We start from the raw sequence: 27,430 nt of genomic DNA on the forward strand, positions 1-27,430 counted from the left end.
GTGCCTACCGGTACATCATTTAATCCTTGGGAAAAAAAACTACAAAGTAGGTACTCTTATTATCTCTACTTTACAGATTTAAAAAATTGAGATCTAGGAAGAGACAAGTAGCTTGCCTAAGATCACACAGGAGCTCAGCCATGAACAATCTCTAGGTCAGTGCTAACACCAGTATACACACTTACACAGAGGTGTGTATGCATATACACATACACACAGCACTTGAAACAGGGCCTGGTATATTATATTAAACTTATTAACAGTACCTAGCACCCAGTAAACACTCAATAACTGCTACATGTTGTGATCATGATGATGACGGTGATCTGAAAAGAAGTTCTCACCTGCTAACATTCCTTCCTGTGCTGGGCATTTATGTTTCTATCAGATCCCAGCTTGGGTACTCTTTGCTGCTTTAGCATTTGCATTCTGAATGGGGGCCTGTGGACAGCCTGCTCTGAGGATGAGAACAGGAGCAGAACTGTCAGTGAACTGCCTGGTAAATAGAGAAAACCATCAGATGGGTTGGCTTCATGGGTATATCTATCTGACTATTCCTGTGTGTTGGGGAAAGTGGGGGCACATAAACTTATCTTAACTTGAACACAGCTTTCCTTGGCCTCCAAGAACTATTAATACCTCTTTTTTTCTTTTTTTCTGTTTTGTGAGAACCCTAGGGATAAGGTCTTTAAAGTAAAAAACCCTGTGATTAATTTCCCTTCCTTAGTTTTCCTAGGCCACTGGAATGGAGAGAATGTTTTCAAGGATACATGGATAATAGAATGAATCTTCCTTGTCCCCCACTGCATCCCATACCTATCTTGTCAGTGTGAGTGAGGACTGGTCTTGGGGTCAGGAGGATGAGTGAAGTGACATTTGCCAGCCTGAATTCTGGGGAGAGATGTGTAAGAAGAGAGTATTCACAGGATATGTTATTATATGTCATTGTCATACACATGGCTAGGCTGGGCAGGGCTCCTATTAAGGGATAAGGAGACCTGGGTCCTCATCCTACTTAGCCTAAAATCCTTGGGAAAGCTGCACCTTTGGATTGCTACATGTTTGCTTCTTAGACTTTCCTCACTCCTTAGTATGAACTAAGAGTAGTAAATGGAGGGTATGGCCAGATACTTTTCTAATCCTCAATCCCACCACAGGTGCCCAATCAAAGCAAATCCCAAAATGCCCAATGGAAGGTATTGTGTGAGGAACACAGTGCTAGCTTTCCCATCAACTTTCCAGCCATGAACCAGCATCTTCTGTCCCTTTTCCACCAGGGCATCAAACATGCAAAACACAGGCTGCACTCAACAATGACTGTCCCAGTAGAAAAGAGCAGGAACACTTCCGCTATGGGAATCACAAGGGAAACTCACCATACTTTGCACAGAGAAATCACCTGGCTGTGGCTTGTTAGAATTTCCACCTACAGACATCAATCAATCTGGGGCTACCGGAGATGGAAAGCAGATAATACAAAATTCCCAATTATATTCAAATTAGTGTGTGGGTTTTTTTGTTTTCTTACTTATATTTCCAATTATACAAGAAAATGAGGTTAAATCCCTTTAACACATGGTAAAAACCAATGAACTGAAACAAACTGAAAAGTTCAGCCATTTCCTCTAGCTCACAGAGCAGTGACAAAGCTAGTTCACATTCTCATTCTTCCAGTCTCCAGCTCATAGATCTTCTCTGGGTTTCGCTGTCTTTAAGAACTGCTCAAAATTCTTATAGCATAAATTAAAGCCTACGCTCCACTTACAATCTCCCATTTCTTCCTAAGCATTCAAGTGTTCTTTAGCATCCAGACCCTTCCCCAGAAGGAAGCCACAGTGAAAAGACCACCAGGTGGGAGTAGGGGTTTTTGGAAATGGGACCTTGGACCCTGTCCATTCAATCCTGGGGTGCCACCTTCTCCTGAGGCTAACAGACCTGCTCCAGTGTTCCCAGCGTCTGTAAGATGGAAAGCATTTGCATATTTCGAAACATCTAGATCAATCCTATTTTCAACTCCTATTTTTCATATTCATCTCAACATTTGGTTATGTCTAAATACAACCATGGAGGCCTCAAGAAACAGCTGGCTGGTGAGTGGACACAGCTTGGCAGATGAATGTAAGGGATGGATTACTCTCACCATTTGTTAATCCGAACCTCAAATAGGAAATGCTGGCATCCCTAATGAGAGGGCTCGCCTATTGAGTATTTTACTGTCTGAAGATGGAATTAATGGCAGTACCATATCTATGTCAAGCCCAGGCAATAAAACTTTATGAGTTCTTACCCATGAAATATTTTGTTTATGTCACATGCGTCTAATCTAGGGTGTTTTTTTTTTCCTTTTTCTTCACTTCCCCACCCCCATCTTTTCCCTGCCCTCTTTGTCTCCTGAGGCCTATTCCCTTTGGAAGTGCATTAGTTACCTAGGAAACCTTAATGTCATTTTTTTTTTTTTTTATGAGTGGAGTTTGGTGCAGCATAAAGTTAATTTATAGGGTGGTGAGGAATTCATGTCATGACTGGTGAAATAGGAGACTTTATTATGATTTCAATATCCACCTGTGTGGTAGGAATACATACCTTCCCTCTATCATTATGGGTAATTTCTTGAAACATAATTATGAATATGTATGCTATTTCACAAAATGAGTTGATCCATTGTTAGTCAATGTAATTCATCATATTGTTCAATGTAAGCCCTAGAACATTATTAGCAATAACAACAAACCAGTAATAGACTAGGCAATCTGTTACAAGTTGAAGGACATGTTGGAATTTCCTCTTACGTGATGAGGTGGTTCTGCTTTAGAGACAAAGAATGAATAAGATGAGATGCTGAAATCCTTCAACTATGCCTTTCATGCTTTCTGAGGTCCATGTTGGGAAACCATATAAATTCTAAATACATCCACTACTTAAATCTGCTCATTTCTTTCTCTTTGTCCAAGGGAAAAATATATAACCATGAACATTAATGAAGTGTTTCAAGACAGTTTACAAATAACAAACACGACATTCCAGAGCGAAGCTGGGATTCCCCCACCACCGTGATTGGCAGGGTTTCTGGTAGGAGGACTATTAGACTGGTGCTTCCATTGTGCCTGGCACTGTGCTGGGCATTTTAAATCAATTCGTTCATGTGGCCTCCATAATACTCCTATGAGGTTGGCATTGTTTCTACCAATTAGGAACAGCATCTGAGAAGTTCAGGAACCTGTCAAAGACACAACAACCAGTAAAGGAGGGGACATGGAATGTAGGTTGATAAGATTCCAAGATCTATTCTTTCAAGGAGTTCTACTTCTTGGTCTGTTACTACATTTTTGTTTGTTTGTTTCCCTAAGGATATTCATGGAGAAGCCAGAGCCTTGGTTTCCTTAACTATTAAATGTGTGGCAGGGACACAGAGACTGATGGAATTTGACCTGTCTCTTTGCTTTGTTTAGAGATCAGTGTTAATAGCAGCAAAGCTGGGCTTTCACAAGATGATGAACAATTCAGGGAAAACCTGGGCTCGCTGAATAAACATAAAGTCACTCAGTTTCTGCAGACATCTGCACCCACAAAAAAAGAAAAAGATAAAGAAGAATGGCTCCCAAGACTCTTCAGGGCATTTGGGTGGAGTTGCTAATTGGCAGGATAGCTCCTGTGGCTGTTGGTTAATAATGCCGTAGTTACCATGGGTGTAGTAATGGGTGGGCAGCCAGGAATGGTTTGAGTGCCAGAAGCCAAGGTAACACACAGCCTTCCTGGGCCCTTAAATTCCCAGTCCCTATGCAAACACCTTTGGCAGGCACTTTAATTGTTTCAGAAACATAGACTTTCGGGCTCCAGGAGCTCAAGCAGCTGTCTGAGTGAGTGGGGGTAGGAGTGGATGGTGTAGAGAAAAAAAAGTAGTGCTCGCTTCGGCAGCACATATACTAAAATTGGAGAAAAGAAAGTAGATGCAAGCATTCTGCAAACCTCTCCACAGTGCCCTCCAGCAGCAGAAGAGGCAACTTGCAAACACTTTAGGATCAGCTAAGGTGAGGAGGATAGCTTAGCAATCTAAGGCAGAGGGGGGTAATAGCCACAATGGGAGAGGCCATACATTCAAGGCGAACTCTGTGGTGCTGGGGAAAAGAACCTTGGCCACGTGTGGTCGTGCAGGAAAGGGTCCTTGGAGGCCACCGAGCCCAATTCTCTCATTTCTTGGGTCACCATGTCATAATGAATTAATCACACACAGCTACTGCACAGATTCCCCTCCTTTGCCACATGCTGAGCAGCAGCACCCCCACCCCCCAACACAGAGCCCATTTAACTGAAACATCCAGTAGATCAATACTGTTTTTCATAAGGTAAAGGCATAATTCACTCCATTTCCATTTTGTTTCTATTCAGTGTTTCAACCACAGAGTGGTGCTATTGCAAAAGATAAGGGTGGGCAGAAGGCACGCTCTAGAAATTTGCTTTAGGAGAGATTTTGAAAGGGTGCTTTCAATCACTGGATCTAGTTCCTGCCCTCACAAACAACTTTCAGGAGTCAGGGCCTTACATTCAGACCGGGCAGGGAGAAAAAGAAAGTTTAGTAGCCTAAAAATACAGTCAACAGATGCAAGGCCATGACCAAGGAATCAGCATGGAGAAAGGAGATTACCTGACTCATCAGGAGAGACCTTGTCTTGGATGGACTTCCACACCCAGCTCTGTCTATGGGGCATGAACTCATTGGCTTACCTCCTAGTTCTGTTCTTTGCTTGAGCTATCTACACCAGTAAGATCTTTTTCTATTTAGAAAGATGGATTTGCTTAGAAGTCCAAATGTTCTGCAGTTCCAAAATTAATTACATGATGATATACAATAATCTTTTACTCTTTAAAAAAATACACATGCTTTCTATTCCTTTTTCTGGCCGCCTTCTTTTATCACATTGCTTCTCTTAAAAGTCAATAGAGAGACCTGGGGCATTAGTCCCTAGTATTTTTGAGGTAGGAGAGGAGAATCTTTAGCTCTGAAGTAGAAAGGAAAACTGAAGGAAAAGGCAGCTTGCCTGCTCCAGGGAGAAATTGTCTGAAAAAAAAGGTCTTTCACAAAAGGAAGGACCAGGAACTCTCCATTTGGAAAAAAGTGAGGAAAATGCATCTTTTACCCTCTGTTTCTGTCGGGTTCTCTTGCTCTCTTCCTCTCTCCTTTCCTCAGCCTCTCCCTCCCCACCCCCCACCCCCAAGGCACCATACATATTTGGCAAGATTAAGGTGTCACCTCTCATATTACAAGGCGTGTTGATTGCACGCAAAGACGGACCCACCAGCGCAGGACAGCCCCCCACCCCCTCACCCCTGTTGGAAAACAATACAAACTCTTCCTGTGATTGCCTAGGTCCTGGCAAACTGTGGCGGCCAGTCCGTGCTCGGCATCTGCGGAACAAATCGGGTCTTAAACTCACTGCTGCCTTTTCTTCTTTTTTTTTCCCTTCTGATTTTTCAAATTTAAGTTTGCCCCCCTCCTTCTCCTCCTCCCGCCAGACTGCCAGTGACCGGGGGAGCTGCAAGCGGATCAGCCCGCACATGTTTTTAACCCGTTCCTCACTGCAGCAGGAGCCAACCACCTCTTTCCCTGCAACCCTCGGGTTACCGGAGGACCCGGAGCTCCAAAAAAGAGCGCCTAGAACTTGACCAGTGGAGCTGAAACTGGGCCTGAATCTCTCGTTTGACAGCGGAGGTGGGGGTGAAGTGCGGAAAGTGGGGGAGGGCAGGGAGTGGGGGCCAGAGCAGAGGGAGAAAACCAGGACCCAGCAGATCACGCCCAATCCAGACCTTCCCGGTGCTGTGAGCCGAGTGGAGGGAACCCCTCGGCAGGTTCCTGTGGTCCGGAGAAGGACCTCGACATTTGGGGACCAGGGAGGCACTGAAGGAGGACCCCAGTCTTCCCAGGGACTGCGGGAGCGCCGCCGCTGGGCCTCAGTGGGCGCTTCTGGCCGTTTCCGATGTAGCAGCCTCCATCTGCCAGGATAATGATGAGGCAGGGAGGATCTATCTAGTACGCAGCCCCCGACTCCTCGTCCCTTCCTACCTACGCTCGGACCCGCAGCCTCTCTCTGCAGCTGCTTGGGCCTCATCTGGTAGGCGCAGTGCCGATGCTTCTCCGTGTTGGACCAAATTCTCAAACAAATCAAAGGAATTTGGATTTTTTTTGAACCTGGACCCTGGCTGAAACATAGAGTGGGTTGCTTCTTAGACACCTGGACTGGCAGGGCAGGGACGAGAAGGGATACTTACTTGCTCCCCTCCCCCAATCGCGCGAGTCAAAAGGTCCTGGCAAGAGAAGTGGCCGAGGGATGGCAGAGGCTGCAGGAAGGAAGGGGGGAGGGGGGTGCTCAGAGATGGAGTGGGCCAAGCCACTGCCCAGAGAACTGGGCAGCAGGGGCTCAGAAGTGCAAAACTAAACTCAGAAGCTCTGGATTTTTCATTGACCCCTGAAGCGACATTCCCACCCCCCAACCCCTCACTTCTCTCGAAGGCAAATGGACGAAAGAAAGATGACTTAACTCGGTAAATTTAGAGAGAACGATCTCAGAACAAGTGGGGTCTAATGGGCAGCTAAAATTATCGCGAAATAAGAGATTTTGCCCCCCTCCCGCCCATCCCTTCCTTGAATAATCTGCTGGTGGGGGAGTGAGCGTCACTACTTTCGGAGGGCTCCTTAGAGGTTTGCTTGTGGTTCGCCTTTTCTGCTTCCCCGCGCTGCCTCCTGCGTGCAGACTGGTGGGTGCTGGACGGGTGCTCAGCTGCAGGGCCCCATCCTAGTTTGGAAGGAAGGGGCTTAGAAGTAGGAGTCTGGGTCAAATGGGAGTCTCCCATCCATCCCCCTCTCCCTTCCACGTTCGCGTTCACGCTCCCGCAAACACACACACACACACACACACACACACACACACACGCACGGCCACCCCGTCCTTGGGTCCCCTGAGCCCCGTCCCCTACCTCTCTGACTCGCTGTCCTTGACCGCCTGCACAGCGTCCTGGGGACTGGTCCCTGAGTGCAGCGAGTTCGCTGGGGAGCGATAGTCCTTGGGCGTGTTCGTGCTGTGGAGTGGGGGAAGGAGTGACGGGTGGGCTTGATAGGAGGTGGGGAGAGATCTAGAGCTGGAAGGGTCTAAGGTTTGGAGGAGGAGTTTGCACATTAGACCCAAGCCGCCAGGGGGAAGGGGCAGGAAAGGCCCTTCTGCCTAGAAAGGAAAATCTTAAATAAAAAGGAAGGAAAATGAAGATCAAAAAGAAATGTTTAAAGAAGCGGAACAAACAAGACAGGCTGAAGACATGAACATGTAAAATGTAGTGAAAAGTTGGATATTTCGTTTTTTCCTGGATCTCTAAAAGGAGGGATCCTGCAGCATACTATTAATTCGGAAGTTTGTTGGTGTTTTTCTTTAGGACAGGCTAGAAGAAATGACCCTGTCGGCCCACTGCCCGCCCCCCAGCCCCAAGGCGCAGGGGCGCAGGGGCGCAGGGGCGCAAGCGGGCGAGGCGCGCGGCGGCGGGGCGCGGGGGCGGGCGGCTCGGCGCCGAAGGGGTTAAGGCGCTGAGCGCGGAGCCATCTGGCCGGGTTGGCTGGTTATAACCGCGCAGATTATGTTCACGGGACTCAGAGTTGAAGGCTCCTCTCCCTACCGAGCAGCTCCGCGCGCGGCCCCGCCGGAGAGCCCGGCGCAACTACTTTCTTCCCTTCCCTTCCCTTCCTTTCCTTTCTTTCTTTTTCTTCTTCCCTTTTCCCCCCCTGCTGGGTAGTGGCGGCGGCGGGGTGGGGGGGACTTTGAATGACCGAGGTCGTGTCCACCTTTCTCTTCATGTCGACGTCCCTGGAAACAGTCACACGGATGCCATGGTTACTTCTGCCACGGTAAGGGGAGGCGGGCGCGTTGGGTGGCAGGTTCGGAGGTGAGGGCCTGAGTGGGGGAGGTTCGCCGGTGCACCGGCGCGGGGGCCCCCGACTCTGCACTCCGCCCCCACCCCCATCGCTCGGCGCTCGCTCACTTTCCCGGGCTCGTGCCTCCCGCGAAGTTTGCGCTGGGATCTGCCCGGCCGAGGCGCAACCGCAGCCACCCCCTCCTCACCACAGACACACACGCACACGCACACTCCTCCCCACCTCTGCTCCCGTCCCCCGGCTGCCAGAGAAACCGCCCAGAATCTGGGAAAGTGATCAGGTTTAAGGGACCTGGATTGGAAGTGGGGGCGGAGGCGAGGGGAAATAGGGACGACGGAAGGGCAGAGGGATTCAGCAGAACCGCCCCCCAACCCCCAACCAACACACCCGCCTGCTCCTGCAGGAGAGCTCCCCGCGCATCCTGTAACAAAAGGGGGTGGCAGGCAGATCCCGCGCGGGGAACAGGCGAGCGTGCCGCCGGGGGTCCCCGGCACGCGCCCGGCGCCCCGCTCCCCGCAGCGCTGGGTTCCCCGCACGCCTCCCCCGCCCCGGGCCCGGGAGAGGGCTGGGGGAGGGGACTCGGCGCTCCCCAAACTGGGAAGTTGCAACTCGCCGGGCGCGGCGGCGTACCTGTCGCGGAGCACCCTGCCTCTCCCGAAGGCTTTTCCCGGCCACTGCCACGCACCCGGGGCCGCGACGGCCAGCGCCCACCCCGCCGCAGCCCCACCCGGGGTCTCTGCGCAGATGTTGGAGCTCCGCGCGCAGCCCGCGCATCTGGGACCCCGCGGGGGAGCGACGGGCTCGCCGACCGGCCGTCCCCGGGGAATTCCTTGCGTCCTCTCCAGGCCAGCCCTAGGAATTTGAGTCGGAGGTGTGGGAAGGCCGGGAGACTGGGGACCGGCAGAGCTAGGTGGGCGTCCAGAGGACCCCCAGTGGGCCAAATTACCGCACTGCCCAGAGCGCTGCTCACACTCCACATGAAGCCTGGGACGCTTGGGAATTGAAGGTTCGGGGAAAGGAGGGGTGAGGGTCGGAGAGGGGACTCTGCTCGTTGCTTTCGGGGGCAAGTGGGTGCGCGGCGAGGTGCTGCTGCCGCTTTGGGGGGAGTTTGGCTGCTGCGTTCCTCAGCTGCGCTGCCAAGGCACGGAACTGAGACCCTCGTACGGAACCGGGTTGGAGCTGCCAACTGTTAAGGGACCGCTCCCCACTTCCCCGAGTCTGGGGGCACTCCAGGTGGAGGAAAACGCTGAACTAGACCGCCTCCTTTCGACCTCTGGCGGTGGGTGGCAGGTTTAGAGTCTGAGCGGAGGCGCCACCCGAGCGCAGGGCTCAGCGCGGGAGAGCTGGGGCACGGCGCTCGCCCAGCGGGACTTGTTTATGTGTGCGAGGAGCTGGGGGCGGGAGTTGGAGGGGTGGCCCAAACGGAGGTGGGTGTCACTCCTGGAGCCTCACGTTTAAAATTCACCGATGAGAGAATATGCTGGACAACTTGCTTTTTCAGAAAGAGATTCCCCCTCCCAGCCTCCAGAGCTTAGAGCAAGAAAAATATCTAAGCCCTCTGTCCTAAACGTCAGGAGGGCAGAAAGTTGTAACAGAGGGCACATTGCAATCTGTTCTGTGTTCCCTACACTCAGAAATTCTCCAGCATATTCAGCTGGCCTCCCCCCTGCAGCCCCCAATTCCTTCCTGACCTGTTGCACAAGGAAAGTTGAGAGGTAAAACTGAGAGGACAAAATCCAACCGCCTCTGCCTTGGAGAGCTCATACACTTAGACTGGGGCATGGTGTTGGGAGTTGGGGGGGCGATGAAAAGAAAGCAAGCTCTGTGACCGTGTTGGAAGAAAATAGCAAGTCTGCAGGCCTGCAGCAAGGAGTGTGTGAGAATTTGCGTTCTTGAGGACTGGATTGCAGCTGGTTGTGGAGGATTGGGTTCTGTGTGACTGGGGTCTGGTTTCCTATTGGAGGGAGATCTGGGGCCCTTGGGTGCTCTGTGTGGTCAGGGAAGGAGGTTTCTGGAGAGTCTCTGCACCGGAGTGTGCATTGCAGATGGCCAGAGAGAGCCAGAACTCCACCTTCCTCTATGTGCAGTGGAGGTGTGTGTTTCTGAGGCGTCTGTTGGATGGGCATACGTGTGACTGGCAGGAGATGAGAGCATGTGGGAACATAGGTGTAGCTAATGAGAAATCTGTGCCCGTGAAGGGTGTCAGAGCAGGAGGAGAGGTACAGTGTGTTGAAGACAGATGGCTTGTGCATGCCTGCACAGACACATGGAGTGGGTGTGGCGGGGGAGGGTGGCTGTGGGTAGGAGTGAAAGGTGGACTGTCTGGAAGGTTGGGCTCCTGAGGATTACCAAAGGGATGGGGGGGCGGGTGTGATTCTCTTTGCAGGGCAGAGTGTGAATTTTATGAGTGCATGGGGAAATTTGGCTGGAATGGCATTGGGATATGCCGGGGATAGGAAAGTATGGGCTCAGACACTCATTATGGAGCAACAAGGCATTTGCAGACAAGGATGCTGGGTTGGTTTTTGCCTTCTCCTCTTACCTACCCTCCCCAGAGAGGAAGTAATTGGAGAAGGCTTAGAATGAGGGGTGTACATTTAAGGAGGAAAGTCCTGTGTGTTGGCATTAGGTGAGGATCAGGGAGGATGTCTCCATAAGATTGGAGTGAGTGGGGGGAACTATTTTGCATGCTTGATGGCAGAGACGCGTGTTGTATTATGTTGGATGATAGGTTTCTCATTTAATAGAGGGATTCATTGTTACCAATTTATATTGATTATTAATTAACATTTATGGAATGCCTACTGGATGCTGAGCACGTTGCTGGGTCCTGGGGCATAGCACAGTGCCCTGGAAAAAATCCTCCTCAGACTCAGCTGACTGCCGCAGTTTTGCCAAGAGAAATGAAGAGAGCTCAGTGCTAGTTGAGGTTTCTTTAAGAATTATAATTCCGTTTCTAGAGATGTTTATGGATCTTGGGGGCCAAAGGGAAGCTGACTTGAAATGTATCTGTGTTGTGAAAAAGGGGCATAAAGATAGGGATGATGTATGGTTTTGTGTATTGGGGAGGCAGCTGAAGGGTGTTACTGTTTCCTGTAGGGGGTGTAGGCTGGCGATTTGGGGCGGGTGCTGCAATTCAGGTCAGAGTGCAGGTCCTGACACATTGGAGGATTCAGTTTCTGGGAATGTGCAGGACTTACTCACTAGCAGGAATGAGACTTAATACGTGGAGCTGGTGATGGAGAAGCTGTGATCAGGGAAGATGAGGGATGGGAGCGATTGGTAATCTTTGATGTTTTCTGGACTGTGAGCATACAGCTAACCTGGTGTGCATGTATGTGCATGTGCATGTGTCCATGTGTGAGGCCAAGGTTAAGTAATTGAGAGAAAGCTAGCCAGAGGATAGAGGCATATAAGTTCTGGCCCTCATGAGGGGGTAGGGCATATGTTTTTGCAGGACTTCTGTGTGCCTGAGGAAAGATGAACTTTGTCTTGGATGCTCAGATGTATATTTTAAGTCAAAAGGGTATACATAAAAGAAGAGCTGTAGGCTTCTGGAAGCATTTGGGAAGTGAGGGAAACGTGAAATTGGTGGCATTCATACCTTAAGACAGCTAGTGTGGTAACTGCATCAGAGCAGGTAGAGGAAGGTATGCTTTAGGCTGCACATACCTGCTCACCTGGACCAAGTGATAGGGAACCTCGTTTATTGGGTTCTAGTAATGTGAGGGCGTATAACTGGGGAGACTTTGACTCCTGACATTTTTAAATTCATGACATCGAGCTGTGTCATTTTGAGGTTCTACCTTATTTTTAGGTTAAATTCATCCTTAGAAAGTTGATAAAGGCTTTGACCATTCTTGGTCAGAAGATCCCGTGCAAATATTCCTGAAGATGGCAGGAATGCCTTGATTGTAGTTCAGTTGTGCCCCTTTGGAGCAGTGTGACTTTGGGAGAGGGTCCAAATCTCAGTACTGACTCTAGGAGGAGAAAAGCTCTTTTTTCTTTTTCCCCAAAGCTCCATGTGCCTCGGAATACAAAGTTTCACTCAGAGATGAAGTCTCATTGAATATAGGCAGTGGCATGTCTGTGAACCATAGTAAAAATGGGATATCTACCCCTTCCCAAGTTGGTAAAACAGTCTTAATAACCACTGCATGTGTACTGCTCATGTAGTGTGCACAGAACTTTCTATAACTGCCTCAGTTTACTCACCCACTAAACAAAGGCAAGCTAGCCTAGATTGCAGTTGATGGGAATCTGTGCTCATTAATGGTCCTTGAACTGTTCTGAAGAAAGGTGGCCCCAAAATCAATGTTCTTAATTATCAGAGACATTCTCCTGTCCTTAGCATGAGCTGTGTAGATCATGACACTAAAACGACTATGACTTTGGAAACAGAGGAGGTAGGAATGGTCCTTGGCATATTTGAATAAAAGAGGACCAATGTCCAGCCATTGGAGGTGGTGATGAAGGTCTGTTTTTCTCTAGACTGTGGGTCCTTCGAGGCAAGAGCCTGCCCAGTAGAGGCTTGGGGTTTGTGAAATGCCTTGTGCCCAGTGCAGCACAATGTTACAGCGCCTTCCCCCAGAGACAGAAATGGAGGCCCAGAGAGGCAAGGAAATCCACTGAAGCCTCCAAGTCCTCCCAGAAGTCAGCACACGCTGTCAACTCCTGGCTCGGAGTCAGGCTCCCATCCTTGAGTTCAGTGGCCATAAATAGTCAGGAGCTAAGCTATTTCCATGAGGCACTAAACCAATTCTGTTGCTTTTCTTGGCGAGATGGGGCCAATTAAGTTGATTGGAAGAGGTCACTGCTGATGGGTCTCACATTCCCCAGGCGGGACAGGCCAGCAGAGTTTAATTACATAACATTTCCCATCCCTGCAATTCCACTCCCAGATGGATCAGATGTTCAGGCCTCTCCACTTCCCCTCCGTTCAAGACGGCTCATGAAGCAGCAGCTTCTGCTCTGGGCTTCTCCAGACCTTTTCCTGAGCAGTTACAGTTCTCTGGCCCCAACTGGAGGGAATGTAAATCGTCGAGTTGGCTGAAGTGCGAGAGGAGAGTAGGGCGACACCGAAGATCTTGAAAACCCACCACCCTGCCTGGAGACCTCACCAGCTGCTGTTTTACTCTTTAATGAGGCAGGCAGTTTCTGGCGGTGGAGATGTTGAACTAATGACCGTTGCTAGGGTTTTAGATTTAGTTTTATTTAAAATTGAGTCCATTGGAGTGGGACCAAATCTTCTACTGGAGACAGGCATAAGCCCTGTGTGGTGCTGCTGATAAGGGCTGTGGATGTACTTTGTGCATAGACGTGTGCAGAGTGAGAGAAGAGCATGGGATATGTGTCTGTGTGCTCGGGAATACAGAAGCTCAGGAGTGGCCCTGGGTGGGCAGGTGGCGTTTGCAGAGCTTATGTCAGAGGTGGAAGGTATATGGCTATCTGGCTCAGATGAGACGATCATTATATTGCTTCTTGCAGAAGGGCCAGCTTGTGGGAAAAGTTGGTAGCAGATTATTTGTATATAAGGATGGAGGATGGGTGAACTTTTAAGAAGTATGAGGTCAGTATAGATGGTACCTTGCTCTTGCCTGGACATATTTCTATTAAGATCGAGGCTGGGCAAAGGTAAATCTTACAGAGAACTCACTTTCGAACCTGTGAAAGCGTATTTATATGGCCCAAGATCTTTAAAGCATTTGTAGTTTTCTGTAACTCAGCCTTTCATTCTACCGAAAAATGCCAACAGGCTGGAGAGTGCATGCAGCCCTGAGTATGCATTGGCTGTTTCATAGCCTCATCTATGCCATGATCCTTTTCAAGCAGTCTTAGTTGGGAAATGCCAGAGGCTGTCTGTCGCTCTTGACATCCTGACAGGACAGACTTCTGAGTAGAAGTGCAATTTAGCTAGAGAAAAACAGATTTTGGAGTGAAATTTGGTGTGGTCTGTTGTGATTGCTCACTTTTTAATAGCAGTTTTAGAAAAGACCCAGGTCTTTTATGGATTCATTCAGTCAGGGATTTTTTTAAAATCTTAGGGTTCCTGTTCATTCAAGGCCAGAGCTGTAGGAGTAAATGGTAGCTTACTGATCTCAAAAGATCTCGGGCCAATAAGGTGATGTCATGCAGCACCCAGCAGCAGAAAGCCTCCTCACCTAGAGGTGGGGAATCACACTTGTTACTGAGCTCTGTCACTAACCAGCTATTGTTATGTGACCCTCAGCATTCTCTTCAGGCCTCGATTTACCCATCTGTAAATGAGGAACTTGATTTAGAAGATCTCAAAGTCCCATTCCAATTCCAGCATCCTAAGCTTCTACAGTGGCCCCATCCTCCTCCACAGTCCACGCCTTGCTAAGAGTGCATCTTGAACTGCTCTTTATCTTTGGGAAATGGCTTAGCCAAAGGCAGAAAGGCATGCAAAGAATTTGCCATCATGTTATGTTTTGGCTAAGAATGCTCATGAATTTGGCTTACCCGGTACTGTATGTACAGAGTTGAGAGAGGTTGGGTTTAGCATCAGGCCTAATCATCAAGCTTCTACATGAGTTCTTCTTAGTGTCAATGTTGTGTTGCTGACTAAGACAAGTACCTACCTTTAAGATGAATGATGATGATTGATGATGATAGTTAATATATGAGTACTTACCAGGTACCAGGCATTATTACAAATATTGCATGGCATTGTCTCAATGGCCAGGTTAATCTCATTTCCAGATGGGAAGGCTGATGTTACATGAGGTTGAAGGATATGTATAAGGTTACACAACTAGATGTTGATGTGCTGCTGGCTTTCTATCCTGAAGCCTGTGATAGACCCAAGTCTATCATCTACCAGTCAGATTGTGTTTTCTGCATTCTGTGATGTCAAACAGATGAGAGATTGGTAGGCCTCGGCAAAGCTTGTCACCCCACAGGGTAACCTGCTCCACTGGAAGGTTCATTTTCACACTCAAGACAAATGTTGAGGCTTTTTAGCCACCTGCTGGCAAGCATGTGTCAGATCTGTCTCCCATTGGGCCCTCCCCCCTTCACTTCCCGTTCTGTTGACAAGGGAATCTACCCTTCCAGAATGGGGGTATTGATTTAAGCCACAATTGCCTCCTTGTAAACTCTATAAGATCGGAACTGGACATCTGGTTTTGATCCACACGCCCACAAGAGGTGGTAGGTCCCAGCATTCTTGAGTCCTGGGATGAGGGTTGCACAGAATCAAAGTAAAAGAGAATTTGCATGGAGAACACGAGGGCCCCTCAGAATTTGGAAGATGACTTTCCCTGATAGGCTCAGGAACTGACTGCGTGTACGCTGGGGCCAGAGTGGATGTCAATTCCGTGCTGAAAGGTCGGGGTAGGGGTTGCTGCTAAGGACTGGGTCCCCAAGGCTGTGTTTGGCACAGAGCAGTGGAAGCCCTCCAGCCCTGGCCCTTGCCTGCCACGTGCCCCTCCCTGAGCAATACCAGAAGTAGGGGAACCAGAGGGGTGCTTGGGGTGCCTGCTGCCATCTCTGAGGGCCCTGACTGGAGGCTCTTATTCTTTCTTCTCCTTCTGCTGATTTCCACAGCATCCCTCTCACTACATCTTCAAGACAATTCATGAGAATGACTGTTTTGTTACCAAAAGGTATTTACAGGGTGCAGACATCTGTAGAACACTAACCTAGAGCCTGTGAGATTGTAGGTACTTAAAAATATGTGTTTATTTTATTTAAAATGACTTTTCACATGGAGGCTGATGCTTTTTTTTCTGTATAAGAGGACATAGCCTTTTCATTATTACCTATCTATGACAGCCAGGTCCTGGCAATGTACTGCCCCCTTCCTTCTGTTTCTAGGTCTCAGACCCTAGAATTAAAAAATACCCCCCCCCCCGGCTCTAAATTATCCCTCAGGGAATATGTATCAAGTTTGTAGTGTGGCATTATTTCCATGCTGTGTCTAGCAGACCTGCTTCTGGTGGTACATAGGACATGTGCCTTGCCTCCCCTGGATTCTGGAGGAAAATGCAGCCCTGGGAATCACCTGATTGCCAACAAGTGTGTCCCACAGTTGAAAAGGAGCCCAGCTCTCCTGACACCTCGCTACCACCTCCAAAGGCTTGCCCCATCTCTCCTGGCAAAGAAATCAAACTGGCTGCATGACCTTGAGCAAATCACTCCCCTTCCTTGGGTCTCTGTGTCCCCTTGTGGAAAAGAAGTGAACTGGATTTGCTAGAAGGGGGAAGGACCCTGCCAGTCGTGGCAGCTCACATACTCTGATTCTGTTGCTCCCTGAACCTCACTGCGGCCCATGCCTGGGATTTCCAGGTATCCCTGCTGGCCTGCAGGACTTATGTGCAGAAACGTGGAGGGGGTGGAGGAGGAAATTAAGTTATGTGATGCCAGATAAGTTATTGAACATATGGATGAGTGTATGTTTATAAAGTGCTGAAGAAGCAAGCTTGCCAGATTTGTGGCAGATCTTGGATTAGAACTTGGGAGCATAGAGAGAGGTTTATATGGGAGAAAATTGTCTGTGGGTAGCAGAATTCAGTAAGCTAAATCAGAAGGCTCCTGAGCTCTGAGCAAGAAGACCATACTCCACCCTTAACTCAGAGACGAACCGTGCAATTTTCGGGGATCCCTGAGTCACACCAGGTTTCCACTTGGCTCATGTGCTAAGTGAGAGACTTGAGGTCTACTAGCTTTGCTGATCCCTAAAGTCTTTCCTGTCTCATCCGTTATTGTAGGAATCAGGGATAAGTAGAGAACCTGGATGACTGGATCCATAAGGGGATGTGGCTTAAATGTAAAGGGAAATGTCCTCTGATTACAAGATGTCACAAGTGGCGGAAACATACATCTGTTCTTGAATCTGAGATGGCCCCGGAGTATACGTTCTGTCTTTGGGATGCCCTCCCCTCCTTCCTCACCAAGAATGTGGAAGCCATCCTTCACATCTCTGCTTTACCTATCTTCTCTGGGAAGCCTCCCTGCATTCCCCCACCCCCAGAGCCCGTGACTCCCTCCCTAGCTTTCCTGTGTTATAGCACTTAGCAGCCTGAGTTTTATTTGCATTCCTACCTTTCACTACAATGTGAGCTCTGTAAAGAAAGGATCTGGACTTTTCATCTTTGTGTCCCCCAACACCTTGAGCAGGTCTGCTGCAGAAATGTGTTGGGGAATGAGTGCATGACAGGTCATCTGTGAAGCCAGACCTCGGTGCACTCAGAGCCAGGCTCAGAGAGGGGACATTTCCAGCCGAGGGTCCAGAGATGTGTTCTCTGTGTCTCCTTCTGGCCTGTCCCAAGGCTAAGGCCATGAGGCTCATTGCCTTCCTGCTCACTTGGAAAGGCTGTTCCTGCTCCCCTCAGAGACTCCCCACCCCATGTCTTAGTCTGCCAAGCTCTTCTGCAAATTTGGGCTTTGGTCACAGGTGAGTTGGGTGTCATTGCATATGAATTAGGGCAATCCATCTCCAGACTCTTGGAAAATACATGTGTAAAGGTTATTCACTAAACATTGTGTTGGTTGCTGGTTGGTATCGGGCCATGTGCTAGATGTTGGAGAAGATGCAGGTGAATGGTGTGCCCCTGACCTTGAGGATACAGGAGCAGGTGAGGGACATGGGGGGGGGGTGGTCATCGTTGTGTTCCAGAGAGGAGCAGTCTGAGCATTGGAAGGTCAAGTGCAGGCCCCTGATTGGAGTGTGGTTTTTTTTAGTGTGAACAATGATTAGGAATCGTCTGGGTCAGGAGGTTTTTCCCTCCTGCAGGGCAGTGGCTTTCTGGTGGCCTAGTTCCCGCTGCTCAGCCCAGGCTCTGGCGGTGGATGCTCAGAGCCCACTGGGATGCGTGCCTTGGTCCTTCATGGGGAGAGTTTGGGGAAGGTGTGTGTCATACAGGTGTTGGGGCTTGGTAGATGTGTAAGTGTGTGTACTCACAGGTGTGCTTTTCAGCAGTATCCTTGCTCCGGCTTCAGTTTGCGTGGACAGGGGTGCATCTGCCTGAAGCTCACTGCTTCTCCTGTAGCCTCTCTGTGTAGTTACTGCCTCTGTGGCCACTGTTGACACAGGGACAGACTGCCATCTACTGTCCACTTCTGTCCTGCGAGTCCCTCTTGCTCAGTGAGCTCCTCAGTACTTTTTTTTTTTCACATCCTGTTTTTAATTGGTCCAGATACTAGGAGAACTAGAATAGGCAGCAGATCCTTGTTAATAATTTCTTTGGAATTTATAAGGGGTCTTTAAAAAAAACAACATAACACATCTCTTAGATGTTTTTCCTAGACACTAAACAAAAGTGTAACTTGAAGAGGGCCTCTTGTCTTAACCTGATTCTTCTTAGCCACCATGCTAGGCACCACAGGGGAACCGTAAGGGGTGAAAGGCAGGGTTCTGCTTTCAAGAACTTTGCAGTCTGTGTGGGAGTCTGGGACAGAATGCAAGCAAATAGACTTGTGGGGGCGGTGAGGGGGGCAGGATATGTTGGTAAGTGGCACACAGTGGCAGGGAGCAAGGGGATCTGAGAGTTTGGAGGAAGGAGGAGTCCTTGTAGGCTGGAGTGGTTAGAAAGACATGTGGAGTAGCACGTCCAGGTCTGCTTGCAGTTCTAGGAATCAGTGGGAGCTTCCCGAGGGACCTGTCTGGTGTCGTGGCACAGGCTCTGAGCTGAGAGGTCTGGGACCTCCAGGGCTGCCTTGGGACCTGGGGCTGGTGGTCTTGCTGCCTGAGGGCTATCCCTTCCTTGACCCTGCATTACATGCCACACCTGCATGCAGAGGGAGGTGGCTCCTGCTGTCCGGCCTGTCAGGAAGCAATAGTGCCAGAGTCCTTACGGGGGGGTGGGCACCTCAAGAAGTGGCCCTGCCTGCCCTGATGGCCCCACACACAGTGGGAGAGGCAGTATTTCCCAGAGGAACATTGGGGGATGTGCAAACACAAACACAAGTGGATGAGTGGCTTCGCTGGGTGTTTGCCACACTCCTCCCCTCCGTCTCTCTCCTGACCTTCCTTCTGAAGATCTATCTGCATGGTGCTTGAGTCAGAGTTAGCAACCCCCTCCCCCAAAAAACTGCATCGGTGCCCTAGCGTTGGTCATGGCTCAAGCATGGAGTTCCCCAACACTATAGTTCAAGGCTTTGCTATTATGATGTTGTTGTTTTTAACTACCTGCCACTTTTTGATAGTTGTGGAAGTAAATGGTTGAAGTTGTTTTCATCACTCACCCTCATACTCTTCTCTCTCTTTCCTAGCATTTAAATGATCGCCAAGGAAACATTCAGTTGATTTCATGTTCTTGTGCCTTGGGGGTGTGTGTGGGGGGGTGGGGAATAAGAGAAAAAGATATTTTAGATTGTAGTCTATTAGCAAATCTAGGAAATCAAGTTGGATGTGGTTGGGTTACTGGCAGAGAGACCTCAGCTTGTCACTCTAATCCTCTGACATTCCCCTTTTACTTTTTGGCTCTTGTATGAATTGGGAATACGTGTTTACATCTGAACTTTTGGGGGCTGCCGTATAAAGTTACTGTCTGTCTGCTGTAAGTCTCCTGAGTCATTTGAAGGACCACTCGACAGAGGCACAGTCAAGGATAGAGCCATTCGAGACGGTCCAATTTTTTTTACTGAAATGGGAAAAAAATGTTAGGGGTTTGGAGAAGGATTCCGGTTGTTTTTCACATGTTTTCCTGGGGCACAGTGATGTCTGAAACTCTTGTCCAAAGACAAACAGCAAGTGGGGGCTACAATAGAGATAGAAAAGAACTTGCCTCCAAGAGCAGTCGGTGTGGAGGGAGATCATCAGCTCCAAGCAATCCCAGGAACAATCCCAGGAAATAGAGAGGGACACTTTCTGACAGCCTGTGATGTGATTTGTAAGCATCTGTGAAAGCAGGAGGGGGTGAGGGGGAAGAGGGTTCCAGGTGAGGAAGCAGGTGGGAAGTGGCTGCAAGGTGAGCATACCAGGAGTCAGAAGAACTGAGAGATCCCCGGGTAGGTGGTGCACAGAGCAATGTGGGATGATGTGTACAGAGAGGTGTGGAGTAGGCAAGAGCCAACAGGGGGCCCCCGTCTTTACCAAGGGTGATGGGCACTACTGTGCCCAGAGAGGGCACAGTCAGGCTTTGGCTTTGAAAAGGATCACTCTGGCTGCAATGTGGAGGACGGCTTTTAATTTGTAGCTGTGCAATGAAAGAATGGCTATTGAATTGGTGGAAGAATGAATGAGTGAGTGAACAAATGAATGAAATACAGAGGGGGAACATCAAGCCTGATTTGGTCTTTGGCTACTCGGACTAGTGCTGGCTAGGAAACATGATCCCAGCCCAGGAAAAAGGAGGATAGTGTGCTGAGAGGAGTGGCTTTGACTGTGGGGAAACAGGAAGTAAAGTAGGAATTCATAATGCTCAGAGTTTAGAGTGGTTGGCAGGTTTTCTTTTTCTGTGCATTTCCATCTGAATTTGGTTTTGTTTACAATCAAAAAAGAAGGTGGCTTTTGGAGTTGCACCCCAGAAAACGTGAGGCTGTGACAGTGACTTGCTCCAGAGGGGGCTGCTTGCATTGCAGACCTTTTCATAGGCACAAAATGAAATGTGAACAGATGTGAACAGTTTCTGGGTCTCAGATTCCTGAATATCAGATCCACCTATAGATTATTCTTATGGCCGGATGCCTGGGTGGCTCAGTGGTTGAGCGTCTGCCTTTGGCTCAGGTCATGATCCTGGGGTTCTGGGATCGAGTCCCACATCGGGCTCCCTGCATGGAGTCTGCTTCTCCCTCTGCCTCTGTCTCTGCCTCTCTCTGTCTCTGTGTCTCTCCTGAATAAATAAATAAAAGTCTTTCAAAAAAAATAAAGATTATTCTTGTGTGTGTGTGTGTGTGTGTGTGTGTGTGTTTCGAAGTCTCCTAAAAATACCCAAATCTGCAGAACCTCTTTGTCAGTACTGGATCTGTAAAGAGAGCTATTTACAAGGTCACATTGTTTGTAGCATATTATAAAAGGAGAGTGTGTGTGACAGTGGCCCAGACAGACACTTGGCATGCCACCCAGCAACTTGGGATATGGGAATGCCAGAACTCTGCCTAGTGAAGTCAAAGGAAACCCAGGGGAACCTCAGGTGTCCTCTCAAAGGGCTTTTCTCAACAGAGATGACTTCACTTTTGCTGTTCTGAACTCACTTTGCACTTGAAGATCTTTAACCTTTGGCTCACTGATTGCTCTGGATGATATTCAGGCCAATTGAAGTTGAATATCTAGGGTTGGAACAGAGGCCTCTGTACTTTTTAATGCTCACCAGGTGATTCCTATGTGCTACCAGGGTTGAGAACCACTGGCTCACAGCATCAGCCCGCTGTGTGCACACCATCCCTCTTGGTGTGCTTGCGAGAGTTCCTCACCTTGTTAAGGATACCTAGCAAATGTGGTCTGAGCTCTCCTACTCCCTTACTACCTAGCATTTGCCTCAGAAACTGGATACCAGGAGAGCAGATCACAAGCAATCAGCAGATTATGACGCACCCCCACCATCCCCCATCTACTGGAGGGGTTTTTGAGGGTGAATGGTACCGAGCAGGAGAAAGGAGGGTAGACCAGCATTCCCAGGACATTAATGCTGTGCAGGCACTTTTGTAAATGTTAACTCATTAGTTTCCCCAACAGCCCTCAGAGGCAGATACCCTACCAGGCTTCCACAGTGCATTTAAGATGCAAAATGGTTTGTGGTCTCTGAGTGATCAGATTTCTTGCACTGGTTCTTCCTGAGAATGTGCACACCAGTCGGAGACCCTCCTCTAGGCTTAGCTGTGGAGGTCCAGCCTGAGGCCATGCCTTAACCATGGGCCCTCCCTGCCCAAGAAAGTAGTTATTCTTCCCCTTGACATTGTCTTGTTAGAAAGCCAGGGCTGACAGGAGGGCCAGGGAGCAGAGGGTCAGAGAAGGAACCTAACAATCAAGGTTTGAAAAAATCAATAAAATCTGAAAAAGTTATGTTTCCAACCACATATTCCTGAAGTGCAGAGTGGACCATCTGGAATCATTGCCGTCTCTGGCTTTCTCGTTTACAAAAAGATATTACAGTGTATGCTGTCAGGCAGGCTGGGGCTGGATGCCTAGCACCCACTGCTCAGTGTGGGCTGCTGTAAGCATTTTGGACCTGGGATGCTTCGGACGGCAGAGCGGCCTGAGGGTGGTTTAAGAACTATGATGTGGTGGAGTGAGCCACGCTCACCAGATGTGGACACTGGGGAGGTGGTTCAGGGGAGGAGGTCAGAGTTGATGTGACTGTGCTCTGTTCTGCAGCACTGGGCAGTGAGGTGGGGGCAGGCCTCATCCTGCATAGGGGACTGCCAAAAGATTGCACTGTCATAGCCAGAGACAAACCCTGCAAAGAGCAGTGGAGGCAGGAAGCCCAGGGCTGTCTTTCTCTGTGTATCAAGTGGATGGAACTGAAGTCATTCTTGGCAACGTGTAGCTGCCACCATCTGCCCCTCCCCCACCACCCCAGCAATCCCCTTCAACAGTGGCTTTTTTTTTTTTTTTTAAGTCAAGGATTAATAATGTTTCAAAGGAAAGAGGAGAAAGATGAGCTGAAGCATTTATTTCTGGACTCTAGGCAATTTATTTTGTTTTCTAAAATCCAGTCTAGACTGTGTTCTGAAGGAAGGGTTCATGAACTGAGTACAAAGTGGACAGTAGTATTGAGGAATATGAAGCACTTTGGGCAGTAAGAGCATCCCTCTCTGCATAGGATTGTGCTCAGGAGCTTCAGGAGAAAATGCTCCTCAGGCTATTTCTGCCTTAGAGCGAAAGGTGAAGAAATGTAAAACTTCATTACGGTGAACTATATTGAGAACTAACATTTAAGCAAGAGGATTCAATTCTTTTTTTAATATAAATTTATTTTTTATTGGTGTTCAATTTGACAACATATAGAATAGCACCCAGTGCTCATCCCGTCAAGTGCCCACCTCAGTGCCCGCCACCCAGTCACCCCCACCCCCCGCCCACCTCCCCTTCCACCACCCCTAGTTAGTTTCCCAGAGTTAGGAGTCTCTCATGCTCTGAGGAGGACTCAATTCTATTTCCACTTCTATCAATCGCTAATAGTTGCAACCTCTTAAAGCCTTAATTTCCTCTTTTGTAAACTCGGATGATAAATCTTATCTACTTAAGATAATTAATGCAGAGTTTCAGATGAGATGATGCATAGGAAAGTGTTTTCCAAGCTGTAAATTACAAATACATGTTATGGCTGAAACTGGTATATTCTTATGCTGATAGAACATCGGTCTGTTTGAAGTTGGTTCTTCTCCAAGGCTGGCTGGAGAACTGTTCCTGATGAAGACTCTGCAGCACCTGGGCGCTCCTGCAAACCCTAGGAGTCTGGGAGGTAGCCTTCAGGTGGCATCAGAAAAAAACTGGGAAGAGGGGCACCTGGGTGGCTCAGTGGTTGAGCGTCTGCCTTTGGCTCAGGGTGTGATCCTGGGGTCCTGGGATGGAGTCCTGCACCGGGCTCCCTGCAGGGAGCCCGCTTCTCCCTCTGCCTGTGTCTCTGCCTCTCTCTGTCTCTCATGAATGAATAAATAAAATATTTTAAAAAAAGAAAGAAAAAAATAAAAAAGAAAAAAAAGAAAGAAAAAAATCTCCTTGAAACATCCTATTCTCATTTTGTGGATGAAGCACCTTATATTTTCGAGATGATAAAATATTCACAGTCCCCTTCTGATTGCCTTTTTTTGCCCATAATTCATTTTCTTGATTTAGTGTACATATATAAAAGAGAAAAATGATATCCCAAAGAGTTATACCGCTCACTTGATTTTTTTAAATTTCATTTTAACTGCTTCCTTGGGTTTGAGTTTTCCTGATACCAGATTGCTGGTTTCTTTTCAGTGTGCTGGCTTTCCTTGGATAGGTGGTCAGTTATTCTCACTGCCAAATTATCTTCTGTGGCAGGTTCTCCTACATTCATCACGCCTGGCTTCTGCGCTGGGTGTCAGCTTCTCAAGTTGTCTGTGGCTTCTTAAATGTTTACCTTCATGTGGATGTGGGGGGGGGCGTGTAGGATTCCTTACAGTTTCTGGCCAGGAGAGTCCCCCTGCTTGTTTTCAAGCCCAGGCATTTATTTTCATGTATTTTCTGTTATGTGTCTGGATTTGATAACAGGAGGAAGAGAACTGCAGGGGATACTTGGTCTGCCATATTGAAAGAGAGTCCCCTCAAAGTTCTCCGAATGCTCCAGCCGGCATAAACACTGCTACGTAGCCCACTGCTATGGTGACGGTCATGGTGGGAGTAGCTAGACCACTGAGCATGGTGCTTGCCCCACAGCAAGGGCTTGTGGTGCTCTGGCTGAACTGACCTGTTATCTCTATAGTATTGTCATTAAAAGGCCATTGGCCCAAGTCTTAAATCCCAGCTTCACTTCTTAGCTATGCGATCTTGATTGGTATTGCTAAGATTGAGTGGTTTTTCTTAAATGTAAAATGACATCATCATATTGTTGGAAGGAATAAATGAGACATAGTATGTGGCTCTCTGAGTCTGGAACATGGTCCAGGTTCAATACATGTTGGTTATTACTATCATGATTTTATTTTGAATGTTCTTGATTAACCGGAGGGGGAAAAATAACTAGACACAGGGCCATCTTGGGGACCCACGGGTAGGAACAGCAAACGATTTCATAAGATGTTAACTAAGGAGCCTGGAGGCCATTCTCTGCAGGGTCATGTGGCTCTGCTCTCTATGCATCTGTACCTCCCCCCCCACAGCCCACACCATTCTGGGCCTAGCAACGGACTGTCCCAGGACCCCCATCTCAGATTCCTCAGAGAAAGATCCTCATTCACCCAGCTAGAGTCAGAGGTTTGTGCTGGTTCATTAGCCACAGACCAGGGCACCAAGTCATGTCATGTCGTACTTAAATAACTTCAGAAGCCCAGCCTTTCAACAAAGGTGCAGCTGTTCTCAGAGCACAGGCCCATGGACTGAGCATTTACCACCACCATCCCCAAATTATCCATTAAGATGGTCAGTCAGTCACATCAGAACTAAAAACAACAATGTGGCATGGGAGGATTCTCAGGTGAGCATAGACTGGGACAGTCTGAAGAGACCAATCTCTTCTGGGCAGGACACAGCACCTGTGCCTCTCCTTACGAGCCTCTGCACCAGGGAAGAGAGAAGCAGTTAACAAAAGGCAGGCCAGTGTGACAAAAGCAGCATCCTGTTAGGATAAGGACCAGTTGACATGTCCCTGCAAGGCTCTTGCTGGGACTCAGGCCACACTTAGGACCGTCCCTGGTCTTCATCATTGGGTAAACAGTTCAATCAGGGTCTTTCCCTGAGTTGACAAGCGAGAAATAAATTCTGCTCATAGTTTAGGCAGAAGGCTTGGTGAGGTTTGGTAGGTGGGGTCTTCTCTCTCCCTCACACATGCCGGACAGCACCGGGATCCTGGAGCTTGCCTTCTAGATGAAAGGCTGGTAGTCCAGTGCTCAGCTTCCCTTCCCAAGCACAGATCTTAGCCCTCTTATCTGAAGGTCCCCTGTGCTGTCCTCATAAAGTCAAAACGTGCAGCCCCTCACTGTGTACATGCAGTTCCCAATTGTGTGACCAGCCCCTCACCGTGTACATGCAATTCCCAATTGTGTGACCATTTTACTTTTAATCCCCTGCATTTTTGAAGCTGAATGTGAGATTAAACAACGAAGGCCTTAGGAATATCCCAAATGGCAAAGATTCATATCCTTAAACCCTAGGCCCTTAAGATAACCAGTTTCTGATCCCTGAGGAGAGTTTTTAATGTGATAATTCTGTTCAGGATTTATTTGCCCTTGGGGTCATGGCACCAGGTATCCCCCTGTGCAATCCCAGTCCCTTCAGTGACTGGGCAAGACCCCTAGACATAAGTTCCCACATTTTACAGATGAGGAAACTAAGACTCAGAGATGTGAAGTGGCTTGCCCAATGGAGCTTTGATCAGAAACTGGATCTGACTCCCAGCCTCTCAGGCTGCCCATCACCACTGCATCACCTCTGTTCAGGATGTTCTGCTCAGACAGTTGTTGTCTGCCCAGCTTCCATTCATCCATCCTTTCAATAAAGCCACATGCCTGTCTGTAAGAAATACACAATTTCATTAGTGAGATTCTTCTTTTGTTGTAGCCTTTTATCTAATTGTTAGATTAACTCTTGAGTGGGCTTCAAAAGTCTCAGCCCTTGTCTTTCTTCTCACTCTTGTCTCTGTTTCCTACATTAGCTGGGATTTTTTTGGTGATAAACAATTTTGTTGATGATGGAATAAAAGAGTGGACATACCCTGTACTGCCCAACGCTTGTACGTTTGAATAAATAAGGTGCTATTGAAGACTCTCTCCATCACACCAAATATAATCCAGGCTCCTAGAACATGACTTGCTTATCTCTCCATAATACACTCTGCTCACCACCGTGGGGTCTCACAATTGTACTTTTGTTTATGCTTCTCCCAACTCTTAGGGTTTCTTTCCTCCTACGTTTGCCTGGCTGACCATTAGGGGTGCTCATGCAGGAAACCTTCCCTGGAGCCCAAAACAGATCTCTGGCTTGCCATTTATCACATTACTACCCTGTGCCCCCCTGCAAACATGGTACTCGTGTGTCTGTCTCCCCAGTGCATCTGTATGCTTTTTGCTGGTACAAGCCATATTTTAATCACCTTTATGTTCACCGGGACCTGAATTCCAGTGTTCAAGAAATGTTGATTACACCGAACTGAGCCCCAGGCAGACATATCTACGGCAGTACGGTGGGTAACAGAATTTGACAATACTCTTCAGCCCTGCAGGATCTATCTTTGTTGAGCACATCTCTGTGGGAAGGTTTGTGGTCATTTTTAAAACCTATTTTTTTTCCATGAGAACTTTCAACTAGATAACCTTAAAAAGTAGGCTGATTGACTGGCATGGCAATTAAATCATGGCTTTCAATTTCTGATCTCTAGGAATTTCTTTAGGTATTAAAATTGACCCAAGAAAGAGCTCTGCTGGCAAGTAATTCTTACATCAGTATCCTGAAAGATTTTTTTTATCCAGAAATATTTAGTAAGTGCCTGCTGTGTGCTAGGCACCATTTCAGATGCAGTGGTAGAGAAGTGGATGGGAAAACTTAACCCTCTGCCCTCATGGAGCCTACATTCCAGTGGAGACAATCCATAAATGCAGAAACAAACAAGCATATCAATAGATCAAAAAAATGACATTTCTTCTGAGGCCCAGGGCCATGATGGACAATAAAACAAAGTGGTGTGAGGCAGTGAGAGAGGGAATTTTTTTTCTGTTCATTTTTTTTTATTGGAGTTCGATTTGCCAACATAGAGTATAACACCCAGGGCTCATCCAGTCCAGTGCCCCCCTCAGTGCCCATCACCTAGTCACCCCATCCCCCCACCACCTCCCCTTCTACTACTCCTTGTTGGTTTCCCAGAATTAGGAATCTTTCGTGTTTGGTCACCCTCTCTGATATTTCCCATTCATTTTCTCTCCTTTCCCCTATAA

The 27,430-nt window shown here is 48.3% G+C and overlaps 1 protein-coding gene and 1 long non-coding RNA gene across 2 annotated transcripts in view; one reads left to right on the forward strand and one right to left on the reverse strand.

Annotated features, from left to right (window-relative positions):
- Window positions 1-6,230: 6,230 nt before the first annotated feature.
- LOC129503464 (uncharacterized) lies at window positions 6,231-7,065 on the reverse strand. Its single transcript, XR_008663176.1, has 3 exons — window positions 6,970-7,065; window positions 6,675-6,788; window positions 6,231-6,333 (listed from the first exon to the last, which is right to left on the reverse strand). It is a non-coding gene; the product is annotated as an uncharacterized LOC129503464 (long non-coding RNA).
- Window positions 7,066-7,651: 586 nt separating this feature from the next.
- NTF3 (neurotrophin 3) overlaps window positions 7,652-27,430 on the forward strand; it is a 69,414-nt gene continuing 49,635 nt past the window's right edge. Inside the window, exon 1 of the mRNA XM_055315564.1 lies at window positions 7,652-7,885. Within this exon, the coding sequence (XP_055171539.1) occupies window positions 7,868-7,885 (18 nt within the window). The 5' untranslated portion in view covers window positions 7,652-7,867. The remainder of the gene's footprint in view (window positions 7,886-27,430) is intronic.

This window comes from Nyctereutes procyonoides, unplaced genomic scaffold (assembly GCF_905146905.1).
Source record: "Nyctereutes procyonoides isolate TBG_1078 unplaced genomic scaffold, NYPRO_anot_genome, whole genome shotgun sequence".
Taxonomy (NCBI): domain Eukaryota; kingdom Metazoa; phylum Chordata; class Mammalia; order Carnivora; family Canidae; genus Nyctereutes; species Nyctereutes procyonoides.